Below are 24,412 nucleotides of genomic sequence, written 5' to 3' on the forward strand. Positions count from 1 at the left end.
ATCAATGTTAAAATATCCTAAAAACTTACAATCATTACAAACACCTGATAACAACTCTTCAATAAATTCACCTGAATACTGTGGAGCTGATAAGCTTGGGGGGAGTGGTGGCGCAGAGGTTAGAGAGGTGGGCTTGTGATCCGAAGATCGCCGGTTCACGCCCCGGCCCCGACAACATCAAAATTGTGGGTGGGGTAGGTGAAACACCCACACTTGCCCCCACCCTCATTCGCCCCACTCTGGGCCCATGAGCAAGGCCCTTAACCCCCACCATGTGCTCCCTAAAAAAAAAAAAAAAAAAACAGGTCTCTCTTGCAAATGAGTTCTCGTGGCTCAACGAGACTAACCTGGATAAATAAAGGCTAAATGAAAAAAAAAATTTAAAAATATGACTTTTGGATTAGTTTTCACCAAGAAACTGGGATGTTCAAAAGAGTTAAAATTACCAAATGTAAATTCCTTGTATTAAAAATCGGATTAAAAATGACAACTAATCCCCCACCCTTGCCACTTCAACATTTGTTTATAAAATTAAAACGAGCTATTTCTGCCTTATTACAAAAAGTATCACAATTACATTCAGTTAACCATTTTTTATTAAGGAATAAAACGTCTAATTTATAGGTCCTATTAATACCATTAATTAATGGTGACTTACTGTAGCAATCAAATATTAAGTAGGGTTAATGTTGCAGTTAGCAGTGGTTAGGAACAATGATGTCTTTTGGTTTATGGTTGTTTCAGTGATGGTGGAATAGAAGAGGTTGAAAGATGAGAGAGGTTGAAAGAGATGATATAGGAGTTCAACAAGGTGTGAATTGGGTGATGGGCAGATTGGTGTTTGTATGAGTGAATTAGGAGAGTTGGAAGTCTCCTATTTGGGCCACAGGAGCTTATTTTTGCTGGATCCTATGGGATGAAGGTGAAGAAGATTCCTCTTGTTGAGCTACTGAGGTTGAATGAGTCTTCACTTGGGGTGAAGTTAGATTGAAATCTCCATTGGTATCTGCTGCCCTCTGACTCATCTGGCAGGATCTTGCATCCTATCTTCAGCAGGAGCAAGTGATGCACAACGTTCGCATAACTATTTGAGCTCAACAACCACTCTCCTCTCTTACTGAGCAATTTATTAAGCATTATTAACCTAATGAATCTTTCATCTCCTTGTACTGTTGACCGAGGTCCACTGAAATGCACCTCAATATCCGAGCATCAAACTTTATTTAGCAAGAGCATTAGACATCCTTTTTAGTACTTCTGATTGTTGTTTAACAATATCTAGAGCTCCTGTATGTAAGAAAGATTTCACTGTTGGATATTCAGCAACAATTTTCACAATTTTCTGTGAGATATCAGACACTATATATTTAGAAAAACTCAGAACTTTTGTGTGTTTCTTTACACTGCAGAAGTATTTTAAATCACTCACAGCCCCGTTGCCTATCAGTTTGCAGTCCAGTTGTTAGCCTTTTTAAAAAAACAAACCTTTTCCTATATGACGTTGTTCTGCACTTTTCTTTCTTTTTGGAAGTGGATCTTGCAAAAGTGGAGCAGGTCTGTTTTCTAAATGAATGCCTGTGTCTTCAATTTTTGCATATGTTTCTAGGTCACTATCCATGGCTGTCCTTTTCTTGTTACTGCAGTCAAAGAAACATTTCTATGTGATGACAGAACTAATCTTTTCCCCCTGTTTCTTGCTTTCTATTTAATGCTTGGTTATATTTTTAGTTATTGAATGTGTTTTACTAAAGTGAGCATCACAGGTAACTCCAAATGTATTTCGCTTATAGGAGTGTTTTTTTATTTTGGTTTTTATACCTTTGCTTTTTTGTGTATTTTATTATTATCATTATTTTTATTTTTAATTTTTATATTTTTTATCATTTCTAATTAAAACAACACCAACTTGTTTTCTGGCTGAAACAATTACTTGGTATTGCATGAGCTCACCCGTGGGAGGGGGAGTAACGGTAGATGATGACGTTTCGGATGACGCACCCTCAGTCCGCCCCCTTGCGTCTGACGTCGTTGACGTAGCTCGGGACTGTTTGTTCTGGATTTGGGCGAGGAAGAGCTGCGAGAGCTGACAAGCGACTAAACAAGGTAAAAATAGCTGTAAATGTCTTTGTGTCGATGACAGTACGTTATGAAAGAGAAACATACAACCGTAGGGAACGGGTGGAAGGTTTATTATGGTTACCGTTGCTGTATTTTTAGGGCTGTCAGTGAGCGCTTCGGAAAGCGGAGCATGAGCTGCCCTCGCAGGCCTTGCGCCGGTTCGGGTACACGAGATATATGATGTTTTATTTTTTAATTCTGCGCGGTTAGATGTCCTCATGCACATTCAATGTTATATCTTCTTTTTATAGTTACGTCTATAAGGGTAGCTTTAGTGTCAGTGGATATCATAACTGTCATTGTGCATGTTAGCTGCAGGTCCGTACCATGATAGCCAGTTAGCTGCTAGGCTGTTTGTTTGTAGCCCCGTAGGCCGTATTCGTGACATAAGTTACGTCCGATTGACTGCGTAGCTTACGCGCGATGGCGCAGAAACTCATGTGAAGCGGTGCGTACGTTGTTTCGAGAATATCAGTCTGGTCAAAGTCGTATTCTGAAACATTGTTTACGTGCGGAGCTGTCACTTCTTCACAGTGAACATGGCGGTCTACTGGCACGAAAGGTTAGCAGGTAAAGTTGTAGAGAAAACTAAATATTATTATGGCTCTTCCTGGATTTGTTGTTTATATTAAGTAACATAAAAATGTCTAAGTTTACAATTATGAAATTATATTAGCAAACTAAACGGGTTGTATAGTCAAATTGATGATTTCGTGTTGGCCACGACTTCTTTTAAATTCAGCTTATTTGTTTTTGCGCTACAGTATTTTAACTTTGTCCACATATTGATTTTAATAGGCGATAAACGCAGAGTACGATTATATCATTAATTAATTTACAGAAGAGCTTTGGTAGCCAAACTGTAAATAGTGTTTGTGACATTACAGTCTAGTACAGTATTCATGATCTTCCTGACTTGATTCTTGACTGAATAATATTTAGTGTATATTTGTTTTTTTATATATGCCAATATAGTTTGGTAAGGTAGTTTGATACTGTAGCTTTAAAACCACATAAATCTACAATTCTAGTTGTTTTTTTTTTCCTGAGTAAAGTTGGAATACAAAGAATGACTGATAATTTATTTCAAGTTTTCCTCTGCAGTCAAAGACTTCTTTATCATATATTGCTATTACCGGTACATATTTTTATTTTAAAATGTGGATTATAGAATTGAAACAAAAAAATTGTTAGACATGTTTAATCAGTTAAGACCTTTTATGCATTTAACAGGACTAAAATAATCTGCTACTGACAATCTAGTGTAAATCTATATGTGCTCAAAAGTCCTTCCTTTATTACTTTTAGCTTCCAAGGAACCACACTTTCTTGTAATCTTAGTATTGAGCAATTGTTCTTTAAGCTTTCTAAAGGTTTTCCAAAGTTTTCCTTTGGACTTTGGCTGCTTTTTGCTAATTTTCTGATCAGAAATTAACCCTTCTTTTAGTTTGTTGTAAAACCACATACTCCAATCTGCACATCATTCAGGCATAAAGGGTCTTCTAAACTCAAGTATTAAACCAGTGTTGTATTTGTATATGTCTGACAACTTAACAAAGAACTCATTTAAGTTAAAACATTTTTACAAAGACTCTTTGTTTTCACTGATTTACTTGAATCTTTGACATTGCTAGAGAACATTTTGACTGACATAATTTTGTATTTTATTGTAAGCGTGATTTCAAAAGAGTTGTTAACTGAAAGTTGTACAAAAATGAACAGGTGAAGAATATAATATATAGGGTTTACTTATTTTTTAGGCACAAACGTGGATTAGTGCCAGGCCTGGACAGAATATATAAAGAAGTGATTACTCATGTACAACACTGCATTTTGATTAAAACATACAGGCGGCTGTGGCTGAGTGGTTAGATCAGTCGTCCTCCAATGCAAGAGTTGGGGTTCGAATCCACCAGTAGTCACATGCTGAAGTGTCCCTGGGCAAGGCACTGAACCTTTCATTGCCTCTGATGTGTGTCCCATCAGTGTATGAATGTGATAAAGCTCTGATTAGTCTCTTTTAGAATGATTTGTTCAATTAGCTTGGTAGAGCTCTAGTAGAGTGCTGTATGAGTGGGTGAACGAGGGCACAGATTGTAGTGTAAAGCACTTTGAGTGTCTTGATAAGATAGAAAGCCGCTATATAAATAAAGTCCATTTACATATAAAAAACACAAAGACCTGTGTTATTGTGTAAAGGAGCCACTTGCTCTGTGTCCATGTTGGCTGAACAAACATTGACCTTTTAGCTCATTTTAGTGTTAGTTGGAATCAACCTGTTTTGACATGTTATTGATACTCATTTATTTGCTTTTTTCAAAGGTGAGACGCTCAACTTTCTGTCCCTGTGTTGTGGTTTCCTTGCCCTGCAGCATCTCACAGACAAACATTCCTTGTTACCTCAGAAAACTGCCACCTTACGAAGATATGATCACACAAGTGGATTAAGACCACAGTGGCACAACATCAAACATGTAAGTTTCTAAAAACATATTTGCTACTCTAAGCATCAGTTTAAGCATATACAAGGTTTTTACATTCTATACAAGTTAGAGACAACATTTTACTTGTGGTTGAAAATTGAGCAGAAGTTACCCATTGAGCATCGGTTTAAAGTCAAGCTTTCTTTGTCATTCGCACCACATGCGGTACATGTGATGGAACGAAATTATGTACATAGGGTTCCAGTTACATCCCACAAAAGTATAAATTGTAAAGAAAAACAGTAATAAGATCTAAGATAGGAACTAAGAAAAATGTTTAACAATGCGCTAAGCACTAGTAGGACAAAAACAATATGCTGAACAGCAGCATGAACATGAGTCTGTGTGAGCAGATGAGTATGCATGGACACAGCAGCGTGAAATAAATCAGCAGCATGGATAGTCAGCAACACATTTCAACAATCAAGTGGCACTGCAGTGATTTTTTTCACAGTGATAATCTTAATTAGAGATTCATGAGTCTATAACAGCTTTGGGGTAGAAGTTGTTCCTCAGTCTAGTGGTTCTACATTTAATGCTCCTCAACCTCCTGCCTGAGGGGAGTTGGGTGAAAAGTGTGTGTGCTGGGTGAGTGGGGTCCTTCATGATGCATGTGTCTCTCTTCCTGCATCTGGAGGTGTAGATGTCTGTGATGGTGGGGAGGCTGATTCCAACAGATTTCTGTGCAGCCTTCACCACTCTCTGCAAAGCTTTTCTTTCTGCAGCTGTGCAGCCTCCATGCCACACGTTGATGCTGGAGCACAGGATGCTCTCCACTGCACACCTGTAGAAGGAGGTGAGGACTGAGCTTCCCAGACCAGCTCGCCTCAGCCACCTGAGGAAGTAGAGTCTCTGATGAGCTTTCTTGATCAGGCTGGTGGTGTTGTTGTCCCAGCTGAGGTTGTCATTCAGGTGCACACCCAAGCACTTGTAGCTGGAGACCACTTCCACTGCAGATCCTCCTTTGTTTGGGGGGTATGTATGTATGTTATGTCTGAAGTACACGACCATCTTCTTTGTTTTCTTCACATTGATGTGAAGGTTGTTCTTCCTGCACCAGCTCTCCAGGTGTTCCACATCCTGCCTGTAGCTGGACTTGTTGTTTGTGATTAGTGATTGTCTCTAGATCTCTAGATCCTAAAGTGGATTTACCTCTAGAAAAAAACCAAACTTATTTCTTTTTAGGTGATGCTTTTATAGAACATGATTAAACCTCAGTACATGCCTGTTAACCCTTGTTGCAGCAGCTGGAAGTTGTTCAGCAGATCCTCCAGTTAATTTTTTTTTTCTTCTAGAAATTAGCAAATTTGAGACTTCTTTGTCCTGATTATCATCATTGGTTTGTCATATTGGACACATTTATTATACAATCAATTTACTCTGCATTAAATGGAGTCTATAAAGTGATTTTTAAAATTGCATGTGATGCACTTTTATTGTCCTCGTCACGAAGAGAGGGAATCGAAAATACCGTCTGTCAGTTGGTGCATAATTTAGATGATAAAAATGCCCATGTTTTGATACATAATACATAATATGTATGTGTATCATGAAAGACGTGGTGGTAGGAAGAGTTTTTTTGACGACATACTGAGTTTTAGTCAGAGACCTCTCTCCTCAAGGTCGTGACCTCATTGTGGCTGTTAGAGGCTGTGAAGAGTTCTGTCAGTGTTTTTCAATGAGAAAAATGACCTCTTTGTTTGCAAATTACGTTGCCATGTTAACTCGAAATGCCAATAAAAGTGATAGCACACATCACGGTGCTGGTCATATTGATATAAAATTTGTGGAGGTACACATTGCGGTTCGGGTTGTGGCGGATTTCACGTCAGAATATGCTCTTATTGTGAAAGGGACAGAATATAAAAAGAGCAGATCAATGGTTGTAAATCATTTGTTTTTTCTGAGTTTGATGTTGGAAGACAGAGAATAAATCGAGACTCAAAATATTTTTCGTCTCTTTCTACTGACTTCCACAGGGTTGCATTAAATTTAATAGAAGAACAAGACGCTTTTCAGGTGGGTAATAATAGGTGGCTGCTTTCAGGCTCTCCCCAATAAATGAGGTACCGACTTCCATTTTGGTATGTGGATGCACCAAGGTGTAATAAAAAGAGTCCCAAAATTGGGCTGCCATGTCAAAATTAAAGATGGCAGCTGCTATGTATGTTATACAAACCGGATTCCAAAAAAATTGGGACACTAAACAAATTGTGAATAAAAACTGAATGCAATGATGTGGAGATGGCGAATGTCAATATTTTATTCATAATATAACATAGATGACAGATCAAAAGTTTAATCTGAGTAAATGTAACATTTTAAAGGAAAAATATGTTGATTCAAAATTTCACAGTGTCAACAAATCCCAAAAAAGTTGGGACAAGTAGCAATAAGTAGCTGGAAAAAGGAAATTGAGCATATAACGAACAGCTGGAAGACCAATTAACACTAATTAGGTCAATTGACAACATGATTGGGTATAAAAAGAGCTTCTCAGAGTGCCAGTGTCTCTCAGAAGCCAAGATGGTAAGAGGATCACCAATTCTACCATTGTTGCGCGGAAAGATAGTGCAGCCATACCAGAATGGTGTTACTCAGCGTAAAATAGCAAAGACTTTTAAGTTATCATCATCAACCGTGCATAACATCATCAAAAGATTCAGAGAATCTGGAACAATCGCTGTGCGTAAGGGTCAAGGCCGTAAAACTCTACTGGATGCTCGTGATCTCCAGGCCCTTAAACGTCACTGCACCTCAAACAGGAATGCCACTGTCAAGGAAATAACAGAATGGGCTCAGGAATACTTCCAGAAAGCATTGTCAGTGAACACAATCCACCGTGCCATCCGCCGTTGCCAGCTGAAACTCTACAGTGCAAAGAGGAAGCCATTTCTAAGCAAGCTCCACAAGCTCAGACGTTTGCACTGGGCCAGGGGTCATTTAAAATGGAGTGTGGCAAAATGGAAGATTGTTCTGTGGTCAGATGAGTCACGATTTGAAGTTCTTTATGGAACACTGGGACACCATGTCATCCGGACCAGAGAGGACAAGGATAGCCCAAGTTGTTATCAACACTCTGTTCAGGAGCCTGCATCACTGATGGTATGGGGTTGCATGAGCGCTTGTGGCATGGGCAGCTTGCATGTCTGGAAAGGCACCATTAATGCAGAGAACTATGTTCAGGTTCTAGAACAACATATGCTCCCATCTAGACATCATCTCTTTCAGGGAAGACCCTGCATTTTTCAACACGATAATGCCAGATCACATTCTGCAGCAATCACAACATCATGGCTACGTAGGAGAAGGATCCGAGTACTGAAATGGCCAGCCTGCAGTCCAGATCTTTCACCTATAGAGAACATTTGGCGCATCATAAAGAGGAAGGTGCAACAAAGAAGGTCCAAGACGATTGAACAGTTAGAGGCCTGTATTAGACATGAATGGGAGAGCATTCCTATTTCTAAACTTGAGAAACTGGTCTCCTCTGTCCCCAGACGTCTGTTGAGTGTTGTAAGAAGAAGGGGGGATGCCACACAGTGGTAAAAATGGACTTGTCCCAACTTTTGTGGAATTTGTTGACGCCATGAAATTTGGAAACAACAGATTTTTCCCTTAAAATTATACATTCTCTCAGTTTAAACTTTTGATCTATGATTTCAATTCACAAGGAACTCTATGCCAACCACGTCATCCAGTATAAGGACAGTATTTCTCAAGCCAAATCCAGCTACTTCTCTGACATCATCAATTCCAATGTTGGCAATTCAAAGACTTTGTTCTCTCTCCTTAATCGTAGTGTCCTTGCGTGTCATGAAAGGCGCTTTTTAAATAAAATGATTATTATTATTATTTGTGTTCTATTCTGAATAAAATATTAGATGTTGGCACCTCCACATAATTGCATTCAGTTTTTATTCACAATTTGTTTAGTGTCCCAACTTTTTTGGAATCCGGTTTGTATATGTAAGCATTGTGAGCTTGATAACTTCAAAAATAAACAAAGTGCAAACTTCCATTTTGGTGCGTGGCTGCATTTATGTGTAAGAAAGGGCACTGTGGAAAAACTGAGTTGCCAAGTCAAAATCCAAGAAGGCCACCCCAGTTATTTGAGAAAACTATGCTTTCTAGTTTTTATATTGCTTAAAAGTATAGTTTCCTGAAATGAATGGGGTGGCCGAAGATTAATCTGTAGTGGCCAAGTAATTTTGCTACCTCCACTTGCAAGGATCCATCACTCTGCTCTGCCTCAGACAAGCATGTATAAATAAAACCCATTTCTATTCTAATAGTTTAACTCCTTCCCACTTGAATATCTTGAATATCTTGCACCAAAATCATTAAGGTTTACCGGTACTTGCATTCCAGTGTTTCTCCTACCATTATCCATGGAGGACACCCCACCTACAACATCTCTCCTCCCCCCACCCCACCCACTCTGCTCCGCCACTTCCGGACGGGGAGTAGAGATTAGCAGCTCGGGTCAGACCCCAAACCGAGCAATACAGACATAGTGCTCCGCTTGTCTTCTACACCCACCCCCCAGTCGGCAAAAACCCTGAAGACATGAACCTCCCAAGGCAAGTTCATTCGACCTATATTCATACAGGTTAGTCTCATTGAGTCACAAGGATTCATTTTCAAGAGAAACCTGTTTGTGACTTAGGAGAATCAATTTTAGTCCAGAACTACAAACATTCACTATCCAAATCGCTCAGCGACGGGACATTGGTTTACCATTTTACAATGGGAACAAATGGTGCTCTACTTGTATATAAAGCAAATGTGAATAATTCTATCTTACACAAATTTTTAAGCTCTTTAATAAACCTTTGTTTTATTGAGCTGAAACACGATTTGTTATATTTTTGTTGAAAATTGTCTATTTATGACATTTTACAAATTTTCTTTATTTTTTTCATTGTTGAAACTTTATTAATTAAACTATATGACCCTTTTCACTTGCTGTGATGCAGTTGTAGGACAACCAACCTGTTGCTAGAAAGTCACAGGTTCAGTTCCCCAAAATGCCCATACGTTGTAGTGTCCTTGAGCAAGAGACATACTGGTAATCTTTAATTACTCTGTGGGTGTCAAACTCCCTTGCAAAAGTTGGCCAAAATTAAAACCTTTTTCAAACTAAGGGCCAATTTCAGAAACTACATTAACTCTAATCAGATTCCCAGCATCTTTTCTTGGTCACAGGTTTCTCAACAAGAGTTTAATTGGTCTCATTTGATGTTCTCTGTTGTGCTTTCAGCATCATAATTAAAGATTACTGAACAAATTCAAGAGATAGAAGTATTTTTACCTTTCACATATCATCTTGGGGGCTGGATAAGATGTCAACGAGGGCCACATTTGGCCCCCAGGCCTTGAGTTTGACACACATAATCTAGGTTCATGTGATTGGTTGAATTCAGATCCCAAATCTGTCCATTGTATGGGAACACGCAATGATGATAATTCACACACAACACAATGTACAGTTGGGGGGAAAAAAGTGGTTACATTATACAACTGTGTAAATTTTTTTTTATAAAAATGAAAAACTGTACATATAGAATATAGTAATATAATATAGTAATATAGTGGAAACTCTTCTGCTGGTGTAGTCAAGTTGTGTTACTTGATATCCTGGATGTAGTCTAGGACAAATCTGTTGAAAGTGTTTGCAAGTGTCCAAGAATAATGTGGTTGGATCTTAATGCACCCTCATTGCAGTGTAGTGCTTTCAGTCCTATAGTTTGATGTCCTCAAGGGATCCACTCGCCCAGAATGCATGTAAAGATCAGTTTAATTGGTTTACAGAGGTATTGCGTCCCCGCTGAGAGAAACAAATCGAGCTGCAAAGTTTGATTCACATTTGTAGCAGCTTCCAACAGTGGGATGTTTTCTTTGGGATGTGAGGCGTTTGTTTTCTTCATGTTGCTGTCGCACACTGAAGCATCGGATGCTAAAGATCAGAGCAGAACACGGACACGGTTCAGTGAAACAATTGAAACATGGCGTAGAAATGGTTTCACACTGTGTTAGAGATAGTTTGGCCAAGTTTCAATTTGGCTTCTCATAAAGACATTCACTGAGGTCTTGTCTTTTCCTGGTCGTCTTTTCAGAGGGTCACGAGACGAGTGTGATGGCCTGAGGGGGGTCCCCCCGCTCCAACCTGCCCAGGCCAGGTTAAATCTGCCAAAACGGTCTGCTCAGTCACTGCGACCCACCACTGCGATGGGAGACGGACTGGAAGCAGGCAGCAGTCAGAACATTTCCTCGGCCACACCACCGCTCCCGTTCAACCCCCCACCCCCTGAAACATGGAACCCTTCAAGACCCAAACGACAAACCAACCAGCTACAGGTAGCTTCATTTCAGTTTTTGTTGCTTGTAATTTGTCGTCGGTTTGACTGATTTTCTTTGTATAATCATGGTCGTCTTTTTTTTTTTTTTTTTCCAGTACCTGCTGAAAGTGGTGTTGAAGACTTTGTGGAAACATCAGTTTGCATGGCCCTTCCAAGCACCTGTAGATGCAGTCAAACTCAATTTGCCTGTAAATCACTTGTTCTTGTTTTGACCTATCTGTATTTAAATTATATTAGTACAAAGCGCACAACTTATACTGCAGGACCTGTCAAATAAATTTCATATGCAAACATTGTAGAGTAGTTCTGATCGATGTGCTGCCCAGGAATAAACAAATTATTTTTACAAACTCTTTTCCGTTCACACACTCACTCACACCTAGGGACAATTTAGAGTTACTAATCGATCTAACATGCATGTTTTTTACAGAATTTAATTTTAATCCAAAACCTGAAGAATTACTGAAACCATTTTTGTGTACTTAATACTAAAGATCTCATGTGTTTGGCACTTTGTGTTTTATTAACCTGCCTTATGCTACAATCAACAAGCTTCATATGAATCACTGTTCTGTAACATCAGCGTTTTCATCTGAAAATGGGTGATACTGTCAAACACTTGTCCACTACGTTACATTTGTTTGATGCTCGCCTGTTCTCGTTCTTTATTAGGACTACTATAAGATCATAAGAACTCCTATGGACATGGGCACAATAAAGAAACGTCTAGAGAACAACTACTACTGGAATGCCCAGGAGTGCATCCATGACTTCAACACAATGTTCACAAACTGCTACATCTACAACAAGGTGAGCCAAACTACAAATTGTTAGTACTTGACTTTCATGAACAAGAATTCTTTGTCCTATTATTTTTCCCACATTTCATTTTTAACAGTTGTTGGTTGACTAAAAACTTTTGCTGTCAGACCGTGATTACGTGCAGCCTCTAAACGATGACGTACCAGGGCACGTGAAAACGGTACAAGCAAAGTGCTTGTATTTGCAACCTGCAGGCTCACGTTGCTATAAGTGTTTAATGTGCAATGTGCTTTTCATGTGAATTATCTTTTTCAGTTGTTAAGTTGTTTGCACTAGGGTTCATGTTGGGTAACCATAACACAAGAAGAAAAAAAAAGCCTCAAACTTTTTGATCAGACATGGTCATCTACTTTACTTTTATCTTCAAATATACGTTATGCCTGTTTAGGAGTGGGCGGGACATAAAGTAACGGTGGTTCCAACTTGTGCACAACTCAAGCAGCCACAGTAACAGGATGGTCATTTTTAGAGAAAAATGTGTGATTAATTTACGGTGGTTGAGTATTTTACAAAATTAAGTCTTACCAGCATCCTTAATGGAAATAAAACAAAATAACAAAAAAAAAAAAAAAAGTTAACTATTTTATTAATTCTCTTTCCTGTGTTCAGAAATAAAAATCAAACATCATTTTCTCATCTTCCTGGACTTAGAAAAACAGGAGAAATATCTTGAAATAAATGGCAGCTCACCCCTACAAACTTCTCACAAAACTATTTACAAACCATCTAGGCTGACATGGCACATGGGTCCGGTGTGGTTAGTTAGGATGCGCAGAAGGAATGGAATCACATCATCACCTGCGCAGCTCGTCTTTATGCAGCACATCTTGTCAGGCAGCCAGTGGCCTTTCAGCTTGACATTAATTCACTCCAATGGGATACACACCCACACACAACTGTGTATGACCACAGTCGTAACGTGTACTAGAAATATTTTCACTTTTGGCCTGAGAGTGTGAATGGTGGTTTGTCTTGTCTCTCTCTGTAGTCCTGTGATGGACTTGCGACCAGTCCAGGGTGTACCCCACCTTGCTGGAGATAGGCACCAGCTCCTCGTGACCCTGTACAGCGACGCGAGTAAAGAAAATCGATGTGTGGACTTCATTGGCTTAAACAATTTAATTTGGTTGTCAAACAGTTTTATTGGAGCTATAAAAAAAAAGTTATGGAAATTGCTAGAAGATGATCTGAAGAAGATCGTCTTGAGTTCAGAGTTAGATTTATATTGCTCAAGATATGGCTTCGTTCTTAAATGTGCTTTCTCGTTCATTTATAGATAGATTTTTTAAATTATTATTATTTCGGCTGGCAGTTGTATTCAGGAAATGCTTTTTGAAGTGCACGCACAGAAAGTTTTACATCCAGTTGTCACAACTACAGTTTGTCCTAGATGCTCCAAAGAATCGTTAGAAGGCTTTTGCAAAATGTGTCTGGACATTTTGAGGCCACTGGTTGGATAAAGACTAACATGAACGACTGTGCAGGATTTTTTTTGTATTCCTGCTATGTGACTTCATTTGCAAACACTTCTGTTTTGTTGAGTTAAACCACCTCTGTATCACATTTAGTAGCTGCAGGACATAGCGGTGATTTTGACTGTAATGATCTTTGTCTATGCTAATTAAAATAAAATAAAAAATAGGATAATGCACAAAGTGCTAAAAGTACAATTAGTTTTTTTTTAGTCAATACGTTTGTTTGTGTTTTTGTTCATTTAGCCTGGGGAGGATATTGTCCTGATGGCTGAAGCCTTAGAAAAGCTTTTTCTCCAGAAGATTACAGAAATGCCTCAGGAAGAGGTGGAGATAGCTGTGGTTACAAAGGGTCGTCGTGGGAACAGACGAGAGACAGGTAAGGATTTTTTTTGTAAGGCAATTTGGACTAGGGGTCTTGCATCTTCTTGTGGGTCACTATCTTGCATGCTTGTTTCTCTGCCACAACACACCTGATTCAATGGTTGAATTACTCCTTCCTGTTCTGCAGAAGACTATTAATCATCCATTAATTCATATTAGGTGGTCTGGAGCAGAAAGACTATTAATTTAAGGAATAGTTTGCATCTATTCCAGCAAAAGTTTTATTAGCTCTAATCTAACCCACCACCCACACTTGTAAATACAAGCACATTATAATTGTTAAACCCACATTTATTTAAAGCCTTTTAGGTTTGTTAGTTTTTGTTGAAAATGGTTTATTTGTACAAGTGAAAACAAGACTTTAGCACAAAATGTTGTGCCTTTTTTATATTCCATCTTTGTGCACATTTGAGGTCTAATTTTGTGCCCTCTCTTCCAGCTCTGATCACTTTGTCAGATTCAGGCCAAGACTCATCCTCTCCTTCTACTACCCCTCACACACGAGGCTTTTCATCTCCATCCAACACTCCACAGGCTCGCATCGCACCGGCCCTCCCCCTTACCCAGCCTCCTTCCCTGCCTCTTATACAACCTATTATCCAGCCGCCTCCTCCCCAGCCTCTCATCCAGCCACCTCTCATTCAGCCACTCCCCCAGCCTCTGACTCAGACTCAGTCCCCACGTGTGCCCCCTACACCCGCCAACCATACTTCACATCTTGGACCTTCATTCCCCATCTCTACCCCAGATGTCCTGGCCCAGGGCATGACATCTGTTCCTCCTCCTCCTTTGACGCACCCAGGCCTCCATCCTGCCCCCGTGCCGCAGAGCTCCCCAGCTCTCATCAAGGTAAGGACACACCCACATGTACTCTGGTGGACACCAGCAGATCTTCAGTTTTTGACCTTAAATGTCTCACATTCCAACAGCAGAAAAAGAGCCAGAAAAGAAAAGCAGACACCACAACACCCACAGCTAATGACCAGCTAAGTGAATCGCCTCCCATATCTGAGGTAACCCGGCCTCGCCGAGAAAGTGCTCGCCCGTTAAAGCAACCCAAAAGAGAGTCCTCACAGCCAGACTCTCAGCATCATCTGGTAGGAGGCCTGGAGACGGGAGGACCAGTAGCATCGAAGCGTCAGGAACCAATGCGTTTCTGTGCACGCCTCCTTAGAGAAATGCTGTCAAAGAAACACATTGGGTATGCCTGGCCTTTTTACAAACCTGTTGATGCGAAAACTCTGGGCCTACACGACTACCATGACATCATTAAGCACCCCATGGATCTCAGCACCATCAAGGTGAATTTATAAGAATGCGTGGCCAGTATGTGTAAACCTATGTTTTTGAAGTGAAGCAGATAGTAGTTAATACAACAGATTAAGGAAATAAACTTGATTGGGTTGCTATATAAATAATAGGTTTGTATTAAAGCTTACAAGATTTTGATCATTGCAAATGATTTGTTTGCCTCCTTCAGAAAAACGTGGACAACAGACAGTACAGAGACGCACAGGAATTTGCAGCAGATGTCAGGTTGATGTTCTCAAACTGTTACAAGTACAATCCTCCAGACCACGATGTAGTTTCCATGGCACGGAAACTACAGGTAAAATGCTCATTTTGCACACAGTTATGCATACAACAGCTGACATTCTGTACTTGGCATGACCAAAACCTCTGAAACCTGTGTGTCAGACTCTGATCATAACAGCATTGCTACTGAGTTTGGATCATTCGGGACTTTTATGAAGTCCTGTAGCTAGGCCTGTCGCGATAAATAGCAAATCAATTAATTGCATGATAAATGAAGATAATCAACCTCATTTTTATTTATCGGCTTTATCGTTTCTTCATGTCTCTCTTTCTACTGAAGACACTGGATGACAAAAGGCTCAACTCCAGTGCTCTTCACTGACCCCTCCTTTTCTCTTTTCTCTTTAAAATCTGTTTTAACGATCCAAAATTGCATTTTTGGATTGTTCAAACTGTCTTATGCTGCCATCCAGTGGTCAAAAACGTTACTACACACAAAAATTAACCCACATTTCTTTTTAAATTTGACAGTAATTACTAATTATTGTCAAATTTCAAACAATATTATCATTTATCGCAATAATTTCCGAGGCAATTAATCACTCGGCAAAATTAGTTATCGTGACAGGTCTACCTGTAGCCAAACCTTTGTTTTGTCTGTATTATGCTTAAGGTTAATGTCTTGAGCATGAGTTTGCAAGTTCACAAGAAAATGAATTATATTATCAATAAGTTGTCTAATAGGCTTAGCTGTAATCTGTTATTTCATGGTTGAAATAAAGTTAATACAACACCATATTTGTGTGTGTGTGTGTGGGAATAAACAAAATCTAAAGCCCCACATTCCTAAAACGCAGAACTTTAGTGCCTAACTACAACCTGGCAGCACCTTCTGTGTCCTTCTAGCTTCAGTTTCCAACAATTAGAGAAGACAGGGACACATCGTCTAATGTTCTTAGTATAAGATTGATGGTCACAGATCAACTCCCCTGCCAAAATTGTTGCTTCATCATGTTTGACTAAAGGAAATAAGTTGACACTAAGATCCTTGTTTCTTGAACACCTGCTTCTTTGACCCATAGTCAAATTGTTAAATGTTTTTAGCACATGCTATTTTATGCATATGACTCGCAGCCATGCCCACATGTCGTGGTGCCTCGGAGCAATGCATGCAATTTGGAGTTATAAACATATACAAAGTACATTTCCTATTCCAGTCGAGCTCATAATTTGTCCTTCCTCCCATCTCACAGGATGTATTTGAGAAGCGTTTCGCCAAAATGCCTGATGATTCGGAGGAGTCTGCACCAGCTCCTACACCATCATCAGTCCTCCACTCTGCACCCTCTACTCGACAAGCCCCACCCCCGACTGCTGTTTCAGAAGAGGACAGCTCTAGTTCTTCTGATTCAGAGTGCTCAAGAGGAGACTCAGAGCAAGAAAGACAACAGCGATTGGCTGAGTTGCAGGAACAGGTTAGAACGTTAAAATTAGAGGGAGTGGGGCCTTTGAGTGATTGGTGGAACACGGAGAGGTAATTCACAGGTAATGTTGATTTTAAGGCCTCTTCTGTGTGTATGGTACCTCTAGCTTAAAGCTGTCCATGAGCAGCTGGCAGCACTGTCCCAGCCGCAGGCCACCAAGCCCAAAAAGAAAGAGAGAGACAAAAAGGAGAAGAAAAAAGAAAAGCACAAGAAGAAGATGGGAACAGAGGAATCTGCAGAGACCTCTCCTCTTGCAGTGCTTCAGATTTCTAAGAAAAACAAGAGCAGCAAAGATCCTGTTGTGGCAAAGAAGGACAAGAAAAAAAATGGGTAAGATTACCTTAAGTAAAAAACAACCTGATGTTGCTGCATGAACTGGAGCTAAATTATTCATTTCCCATCACAGTAAAAAAGAAGGAAATAAAAACAGCCACCCAGCTGTGCCTCCTCAGACAGGCCCGGTCTCTCTCGTCCCTTCAGCTTCTCTTGAAGCAGAGGACGACCCAGGTATGTTTACCAAAAAACAGACTTATTATATATAATTAGATTTTATCTTTGAATTGCTGAGATAAAGCTATTTATTTATTAAAACCCTGTCTCAAACTTCCTGCAACATTTGTCTCTCCAGAATTGAGCACTGACAAATGCAAGCCGATGTCGTACGAGGAGAAGCGCCAGCTGAGCCTCGACATAAACAAGTTGCCCGGTGACAAACTGGGCAGGGTTGTGCACATAATCCAAACGCGTGAGCCTTCACTGAAGAACTCTAATCCAGACGAGATCGAGATCGACTTTGAGACACTGAAGCCCTCCACGCTGAGAGAGTTAGAAAAATACGTCTGTAGCTGCCTCAAAAAGAAGAAAAAACCATCAGGTAGGCTTTTTGCTGAAGTCTTGCTGAATGTCATTTAAATCCTCCTACACGTCTTAAATTTAATCTGTCAGACAAATTCTGGAAATCGACTAAATACATCCTTACATATTAATGACCACAACAACACAGGATCAAGTGATATTTCAGACAGATCCAGTACATGTCCAACTGCAGGCTTACGTTAACAAGCTTAACATTAAAATTATGAAAGTACAATTTTCACAATAAACTAAACACAGACATCGACATTTATGGCTTGTTTGAAAGGGTTCACAAGAGAAAGTACCTTGTAAGGGAACGTGTACACAGAACAATTTATTATTTCATAATTTAATTCAAAATCTTCACTACAATTGAAGTTCTTGCACAGAAATAGGAATGGGTCCGTATGCTTGGATAGATGTAGAATCCACAAACTCTGCTTCCTGTTTTTATTCAGTTTTTTTTTAGAGCTGGTGGAACAAAGCTAATTTTTATTTATTTTATTTGACTTATTATTACAGGTAATTTAAAACCCATATCACATGTTAAATTGGGATATTCCACAGTATTTACAGGCTTCTAACTTGATAGAAATCTTGTACTAATTTTAAGTAAGGCGTTAAAGATTTATTGGTAATTTAAGTGACTATACTAGTCTTTTAAAATGATGATAAAGCATCCCTAATATTTAAATGAAATACATTAACTATCATTTTGTCAGCTAATGTAATAATACAGTGTAGTGAAAGACCATCCAGCCATCTGCCCACCCGCTTCTTCCTTTCTGGGTTGCTGGGGTTACTGGTGCCTGTATCCATCAGTCACTGTGCAAGAGGCGAGCTACATCTTGGGCTGGTCACAAGTCCTTTACAGAGCCCCATAGAGACAACTCAAACATTGTCACCTGCTGCACATGTTTTCGGCATTCTCTTCAGAATCCATTATTCTGCTGCTCATCTGACACTTTCAATCTTAAGCATCTCCAAATAATTGAGTCTAACTCCTTTTTGTTATTCCTTTGTGTTATCCACAACGGAATATATCATATATGTGTTTGTCGCTGACTGCAAGTTTCCTGGTGAAACGTGGGAGAAGAGTAATTATGTCTGGTGAGGGTGAGAGGCTGTACCGGCTGGCAGTGTGAAGAGTTTGTGCACAGACAAATGGGGAGAATAGAAAGGCCAACTGGCAGATCTAATAGTGTCATTATAATGCAACATAGGCTATACTGATATAAACTATATACTCTCAAGTTATATTGTATACAAATATGTATTTTTTTTAGGGATGCATGACATGGCATGGTATCGTTTCTAGGCCAATATTAGCGATAAAGTTAAATATCAGACATCAGCCATTCCATCAAAATAACTCACCGATATAAAAGGCAATGTTTTATATATATATATTATATATTTATATAGTGTCACATCATTTGCAGCCTCCTTTTTGGCATTTGCATTTGGTAGCAAGCCAAATGGACAAACACCATGCAGAATAATGTAGTATTTTAATTCCACTTCAAAGAAAGCTGTGTAGTCTCTGTAAATAGGTCTAGGGAAAAAAATATCTATTGGTTTTCGGTTATCGGCCAAACAAGTTTTAACATATCGGCCAAAAATCCAATATCGTGCATCTCTTAATTTTTTTTTTTTTTGTCGCTGTCTCCCAGTCCTAATACAAAGGTCCTGTATGGCTAAATAAAAAGATGTACATAATTTACAAATTGACAGTAGCACTGTGTAATGATGGTAAAGTATACTGTGCATTTTTGCAGTAGTTGTGTACAAGTGTTAGTTTACTCGTGTTCATTTGTTAAGAGTTAGCAGTTAAAAAGTGAAATTACAAATGGAAGGAGTATTTTCCTGTAGCGTTCTCTGTGTCAGCGCAGCTAAACGTGTCTGTTAGAAATGGAGCTTTGCTTCCTTTGTAGGGTGTCATGAAAAGGATGTTGACTGTCATTGACTGATTGATTGTCAAGGATCATGTCCCTCATTGACTCTATTGTCTTTAAGTGATGTGGTTATTATTAAAGTAACGTTATTATTGAATTGAGAGTTTTTTTATTTATTTTGTTGACTCTTGTAGAGAAGTCTCTGGAAATGACAACTGTGACAAAGATGAAGACAGGATCCTCATCGTCAGAAAGCAGTGACTCCTCCGATAGTGAAGACTCTGAGAATGGTAATGTTCACACTCACCTCTGAGCACCAGCTCATGTGTAGTAAACCAGCAGCTTCAATACATTAGTGTGTATTTTGTAATATCACAGATCTTCAGGGCTTATTCCTTCTTTCTGTCTACAGGGCTGGTTCCCAAGCAACAGAAGAAAATCTTAGCCAACAAGGACACAAAAAGACCGCTCCTCCAGCCCGTCAGTAGTGGAGCGGGCCCAGTCGCTGCTGCTCCTCAAACTCAGCCTCAGTTGGTCCAGTCAAAGCCACAATTTGTCCCCACTCTAGATTCCTCCCAGTTAATGGCCCCAGGATTTGATCCTCTTGACCACTTCATGACCCCCCACCTGGTGCAGTCCAACGCAGAGTCTAGTGCACCCATAACCCCTGCTGCTGCTCTTGTTTCCTCCGGCCTTCTCAACGCAAACATGCCTACCAACCAGATGCCGACGGACACGCACCCCTTCCTTAACCAACATCCCATTGTACCTTCCCCAGGTAGGTTTACTGGAGCTGCAGTTCAGAAAATGCATTAATGTAGGCGAGTTAATACTTTTGTTTCTATTAATTATTGTATATTCTGTCGTACACGTCGCATCAGTCCAAATATGTCTATTAAAGTGGAAAAATCCATAAATATGTCACATCGCTCCATAAGTCGCATCTATTATGCGTCACCGCTGACAACCCGGAAACATAGGCCGGTGGTGTGCCAAAAATCAACTGGATGCCAAATGGCGGTTGTGGGAGCGTGCACAGGAGGACTTTAGCAAGAATTTAACAAGATTAACACTTAAAAACAATTATTTGTTTGCTCGAAATTATAGCAAAAGTGTGTCTCAGTCTATCTTAATAAATGCACTTTGATGGTCAAATCAGCTTAATTTCAAAAGCTTGATGAAAAGCTGAAGTAGGAACGTGCATGGGAGGACTCGCTGTGCATTTCTTTGAAATTTCACAAGAAAAGCACCAAAACAATTTTTTGGTAGACTTTAGAGAAAAGGTGTGTCAGTTGAACTTTTACTTAATAAATGCACTTCAGTGGTCAAATTAGCTGCTTTTCACCGGGACGGCGCAGCAAAATGAAGCTGATTGTGTCATTAATAGCCACTTTTACCTATTACATGATACAATGGCATGCCATACTACTCGAGTGCCATCTAGTGGCTGAAAATAGTAGTGTTCAATATCCTGATGCATGCTCAATAATCCAGGTAGAAAAATCTAAAAAGTTAAATCTGGTCCTCTGGACATTCAAAAAAAACATTTTTTTGAATGTCCAGAGGACCAGATTTAACTTTTTTTAGAGTAGTGTTCAGTATTTTTCAGTCAGAATGAATGCAAACAAGTCATATTATCTCAGCCAAAAATTGATTTATAAATATGGGAAAAAAAAATCCATAAATAAGTCACAGAGCATGCAAATTATGCAAAAAAAAACATGACTTATAAGCTGAAAAATATGGTAACTTGTTTTTCTGTCCTTTGCTCTAGAAAAGTTCTGTCTTGCTAGATAGAATATCAATAACTAAAGATTTTGTTTTTAAAAATTCTATTGAAGGACATTTCTTCCTGCCATGTTTTGAATACATTTGTTTCACCTGCAGAAAACTGCTTTCTGGATTTTACATTTAAGAGTAAAGAAAACATACTTGATCTTGTGCTTTTCCTGTTTTCAATCATCTTTTCATTTTCGTCTCTTTCCTTTTTGCAGCGATCCACAATGCTCTTCCCCAGCAACCATCAAGACCTAGCAACCGCGCCGCACCGCTTCCGCCCAAACATTCACAGCCTCCTCCATCTTCGCTTCCCTCCATGCCACCGTCATCTTCAACGCAACTTCAGCCCACGCTTCCCATCAACCTTCCGCAGCCCGTCCCTCGACCGCGGGCTCCATCACCTCCGTCACATGGCATCCTGGGTACTCTTTCAGCTCAGCCTCCCCAAGCCCTGCTGGAGGATGATGAAGAGCCAGCAAACAATAATTCTGACATACTGCCGCTCAGTCAAGTCCACACCCTCCTGCAGTCACTTCAGCCAAGACCCCCCACTCAGTCGCAGCCGCTGCACACCCACTCCCCCGGGCAGGTTGCACCCCAGCTGGTACCTCCAATGCATGCGCAGGTTATGACGACAAGCACCCCTGCCCTGATGCAGAGACACATCCCAGGCCAAATCCCGCTATCGTTTCTACACACACAAACGTCATTGTCACAGCAACAGAAGGGTGTGACCCTGCAGCAGAAGTTACAACAGTTACATCATCAGCAACCATCCCCACAAATTAAAGTAGAGCCCTTCTCATCTGCAGGTAAGTTTTTTCCTCATAATTTAATTTTATTTCAACTAGCTGCTTTTTGTGTTTAACTGGGCCTGCCTTCTATTAATGAAATGGGCTGTAGCTGCCAAGAAAAATGCTGATTGATGAACTTGGGATATGGTTGTCTCTCAAATGCATGTTCCTTTAAGCAGCTGGACTGCACTTTATATATAATAATGTAAAGGAGGAATCTGAATTTTGGAGTCAACCTCCCAACCATCACAGACATCTACACCTCCAGATGCAGGAAGAGAGCCACCTGCATCATGAAGGACCCCACTCACCCAGCACACACTTTCTGCCCTGCTCCCCTCAGGAAGGAGGTTGAGGAGCATTAAGTGTAGAACCACTAGACTGAGGAACAGCTTCTACCCTGAGGCTGTTAGACTCATGAATATCTAACCAGGATAATCACTGTGAAAAAATTGCATCATGTTGCTGCTGATCTGTTTCAGGTTGCTGTTTTCATGCGTACTCATCTGCTCACACAGACTCATGTTCGTGCTGCTGTTCGGTGTATTGTTTTTATGCTGTTAGTGCTTAGTGTATTTTTATTAAAATTTTCTTAGTTTATGTCTTAGATCTTATTACTGTTTTTCTTTTAAAATTTATTGTTGGATGTAACTGGGACCCTGTGTACACAATTTCGTTCCACCACATGTGGAATGACAAATAAAGAACCTTGAATCCTTGAAAGGGGTAGCGTTGTCTCAAAGATACCTGCAATACATGCAGCACAATAGTCAGTTTTACAACCTAAAACTGTAATTAAACACAACGCGTTCTCAAGACTACTAACCACAAGTTTTACCGCATTTCGTCACTGTGCCCTTTAATTCATTAGTTGGCAATTAAAACACCAGACAAAAATCTTTCTACAAACTGTTCTACATCCAGGGTCCATGTGGAGAAAATTAAGAAAAAACTGGCAGGTTTTTCAAAATCCTAGATGTATTAAACAAATGCTACTGCTTTAGAAACAAAATCAAGTATTACAGTGTTGTGGCAATTATGCTTCAAGTTGTGTAAAATTTTAAAACATAAAATTCTGTTAATGATTGACCTCTGTGTACAAGTACTATTATAAAGCATGGGTGGTGTACTTGCATGTGGCCATGCAGTGGAGATCTATGGCTCATTTGCAGGCTTTAGGTTGAGTTGTGGTGCATTGCAACATCTTGTCTTCTATTTTTCCAGGTTCCCTCCATGAATGCCCCTCTCCTCTGATGGTGCATTCTCCTCAGATGCCTCAGTTCCATACGATGGCACAGCAGTCACCCTCACAGACCAAGAAGCATGTAAGCAATTTGTAAATGTCAGAGTACTGCATGCATGTGTTGAGTACATGCTGCAGCCAGAGTATAGTTCTGTAAGTGTTTTTGATCAATATTTCTCGAGGCTTTCAAATTTTTTTCTCTTTTTTTTTTTTTAACTTTGTTACATCACTTTGACATACGAATCATTCTGGCATAAAAGCCTCTTCAACTCAAGAGACGAACTGGTTTAGTGAACATATAACAAACCAGTAAAAAAACCAAACTTGTTTTAAATTAGATCCTTGGATGTAAAGACAAATTTGTTCTTATTTAGTTGACTCTAAAAGAAATGCCAATGGCAGCACAGCTGAAAACTTGGCAGTCAGTGAATTAACTGATTGATTTTTCCATTTCTTAAAGACGAGTTTCAGAAACTTCATCTGCTGTAAATAGTTTTTTGTTTTATGCTTAAAATGTGCACTTTATTAAGCACAAACTGCATGATATGCTGTCATGGTTAGGTACAAGAACTAGGGATGGGGCCGATCCAGTATCTGTATCGGGCTCCAATACCAGCATAATTTACGTATCGGATTTTTCCGATCCAACCTGCAGAGATTTCCGATCCATGATGCATGTCTGCCTCCAAGTAAAACGTCTCCACATGTGATTCCCTGCCAGCTGCTCTGCACTTTGGCTTCAAACTATGAAATGGATTTCCTGAACGAACGCGTGTCTCATGAACCCAGAGTAAAAAGACCCGCCTCACATTCAGGAAATCCATTTCATAGTTTGCAGCCAGCTACAACATGCAGTAGCACTGTGGCTAACAGCTAACCACCTTTTCATCTAAACATGTCCGCTGTGTGGAAGTATTTTACACTAGAAACACCACAAAACAAGACAGCAACGTGCAATGTCTGCAGAGCCATAGCGCCACATTAAACCGTGGTAAAGTTAGTTTTACGATGGACATTCGAGCTCCGGGGCTTCAGTGGTGTGTTATTTTCGTTCAGTCCGGAGAAGGCAGTCTGATTTTGGTCAGCCCCGCTCAGTCTGCCCCTCCTCCGAGATGGGCAGACTGAGCGGGGCTGACCGAAATCAGACTGCCTTCTCCGGACTGAACGAAAATAACACACCACTGA

The 24,412-nt window shown here is 39.9% G+C and overlaps 1 protein-coding gene across 2 annotated transcripts in view; it reads left to right on the top strand.

Annotated features, from left to right (window-relative positions):
• Window positions 1–2,012: 2,012 nt before the first annotated feature.
• Window positions 2,013–24,412, top strand: part of LOC119422430 (bromodomain-containing protein 4) — a 26,807-nt gene continuing 4,407 nt past the window's right edge. Inside the window, exons 1-17 of one of the 2 annotated variants that reach the window (XM_037689802.1) lie at window positions 2,013–2,103; window positions 4,524–4,592; window positions 10,721–10,961; window positions 11,059–11,151; window positions 11,636–11,773; window positions 13,504–13,636; window positions 14,081–14,490; window positions 14,571–14,942; window positions 15,122–15,250; window positions 16,431–16,652; window positions 16,768–16,991; window positions 17,068–17,168; window positions 17,290–17,535; window positions 19,606–19,701; window positions 19,824–20,189; window positions 21,406–22,002; window positions 23,209–23,309. In XM_037689802.1, the coding sequence (XP_037545730.1) occupies window positions 10,833–10,961; window positions 11,059–11,151; window positions 11,636–11,773; window positions 13,504–13,636; window positions 14,081–14,490; window positions 14,571–14,942; window positions 15,122–15,250; window positions 16,431–16,652; window positions 16,768–16,991; window positions 17,068–17,168; window positions 17,290–17,535; window positions 19,606–19,701; window positions 19,824–20,189; window positions 21,406–22,002; window positions 23,209–23,309 (3,357 nt within the window). In that variant the 5' untranslated portion in view covers window positions 2,013–2,103; window positions 4,524–4,592; window positions 10,721–10,832. Of the gene's footprint in view, window positions 2,104–4,440; window positions 4,593–10,720; window positions 10,962–11,058; window positions 11,152–11,635; window positions 11,774–13,503; window positions 13,637–14,080; window positions 14,491–14,570; window positions 14,943–15,121; window positions 15,251–16,430; window positions 16,653–16,767; window positions 16,992–17,067; window positions 17,169–17,289; window positions 17,536–19,605; window positions 19,702–19,823; window positions 20,190–21,405; window positions 22,003–23,208; window positions 23,310–24,412 lie in introns of both variants that reach the window. The other variant, XM_037689801.1, reaches the window with a different exon arrangement.

Source organism: Nematolebias whitei, chromosome 16 (assembly GCF_014905685.2).
Source record: "Nematolebias whitei isolate Nwh7 chromosome 16, NemWhi1, whole genome shotgun sequence".
Taxonomy (NCBI): domain Eukaryota; kingdom Metazoa; phylum Chordata; class Actinopteri; order Cyprinodontiformes; family Rivulidae; genus Nematolebias; species Nematolebias whitei.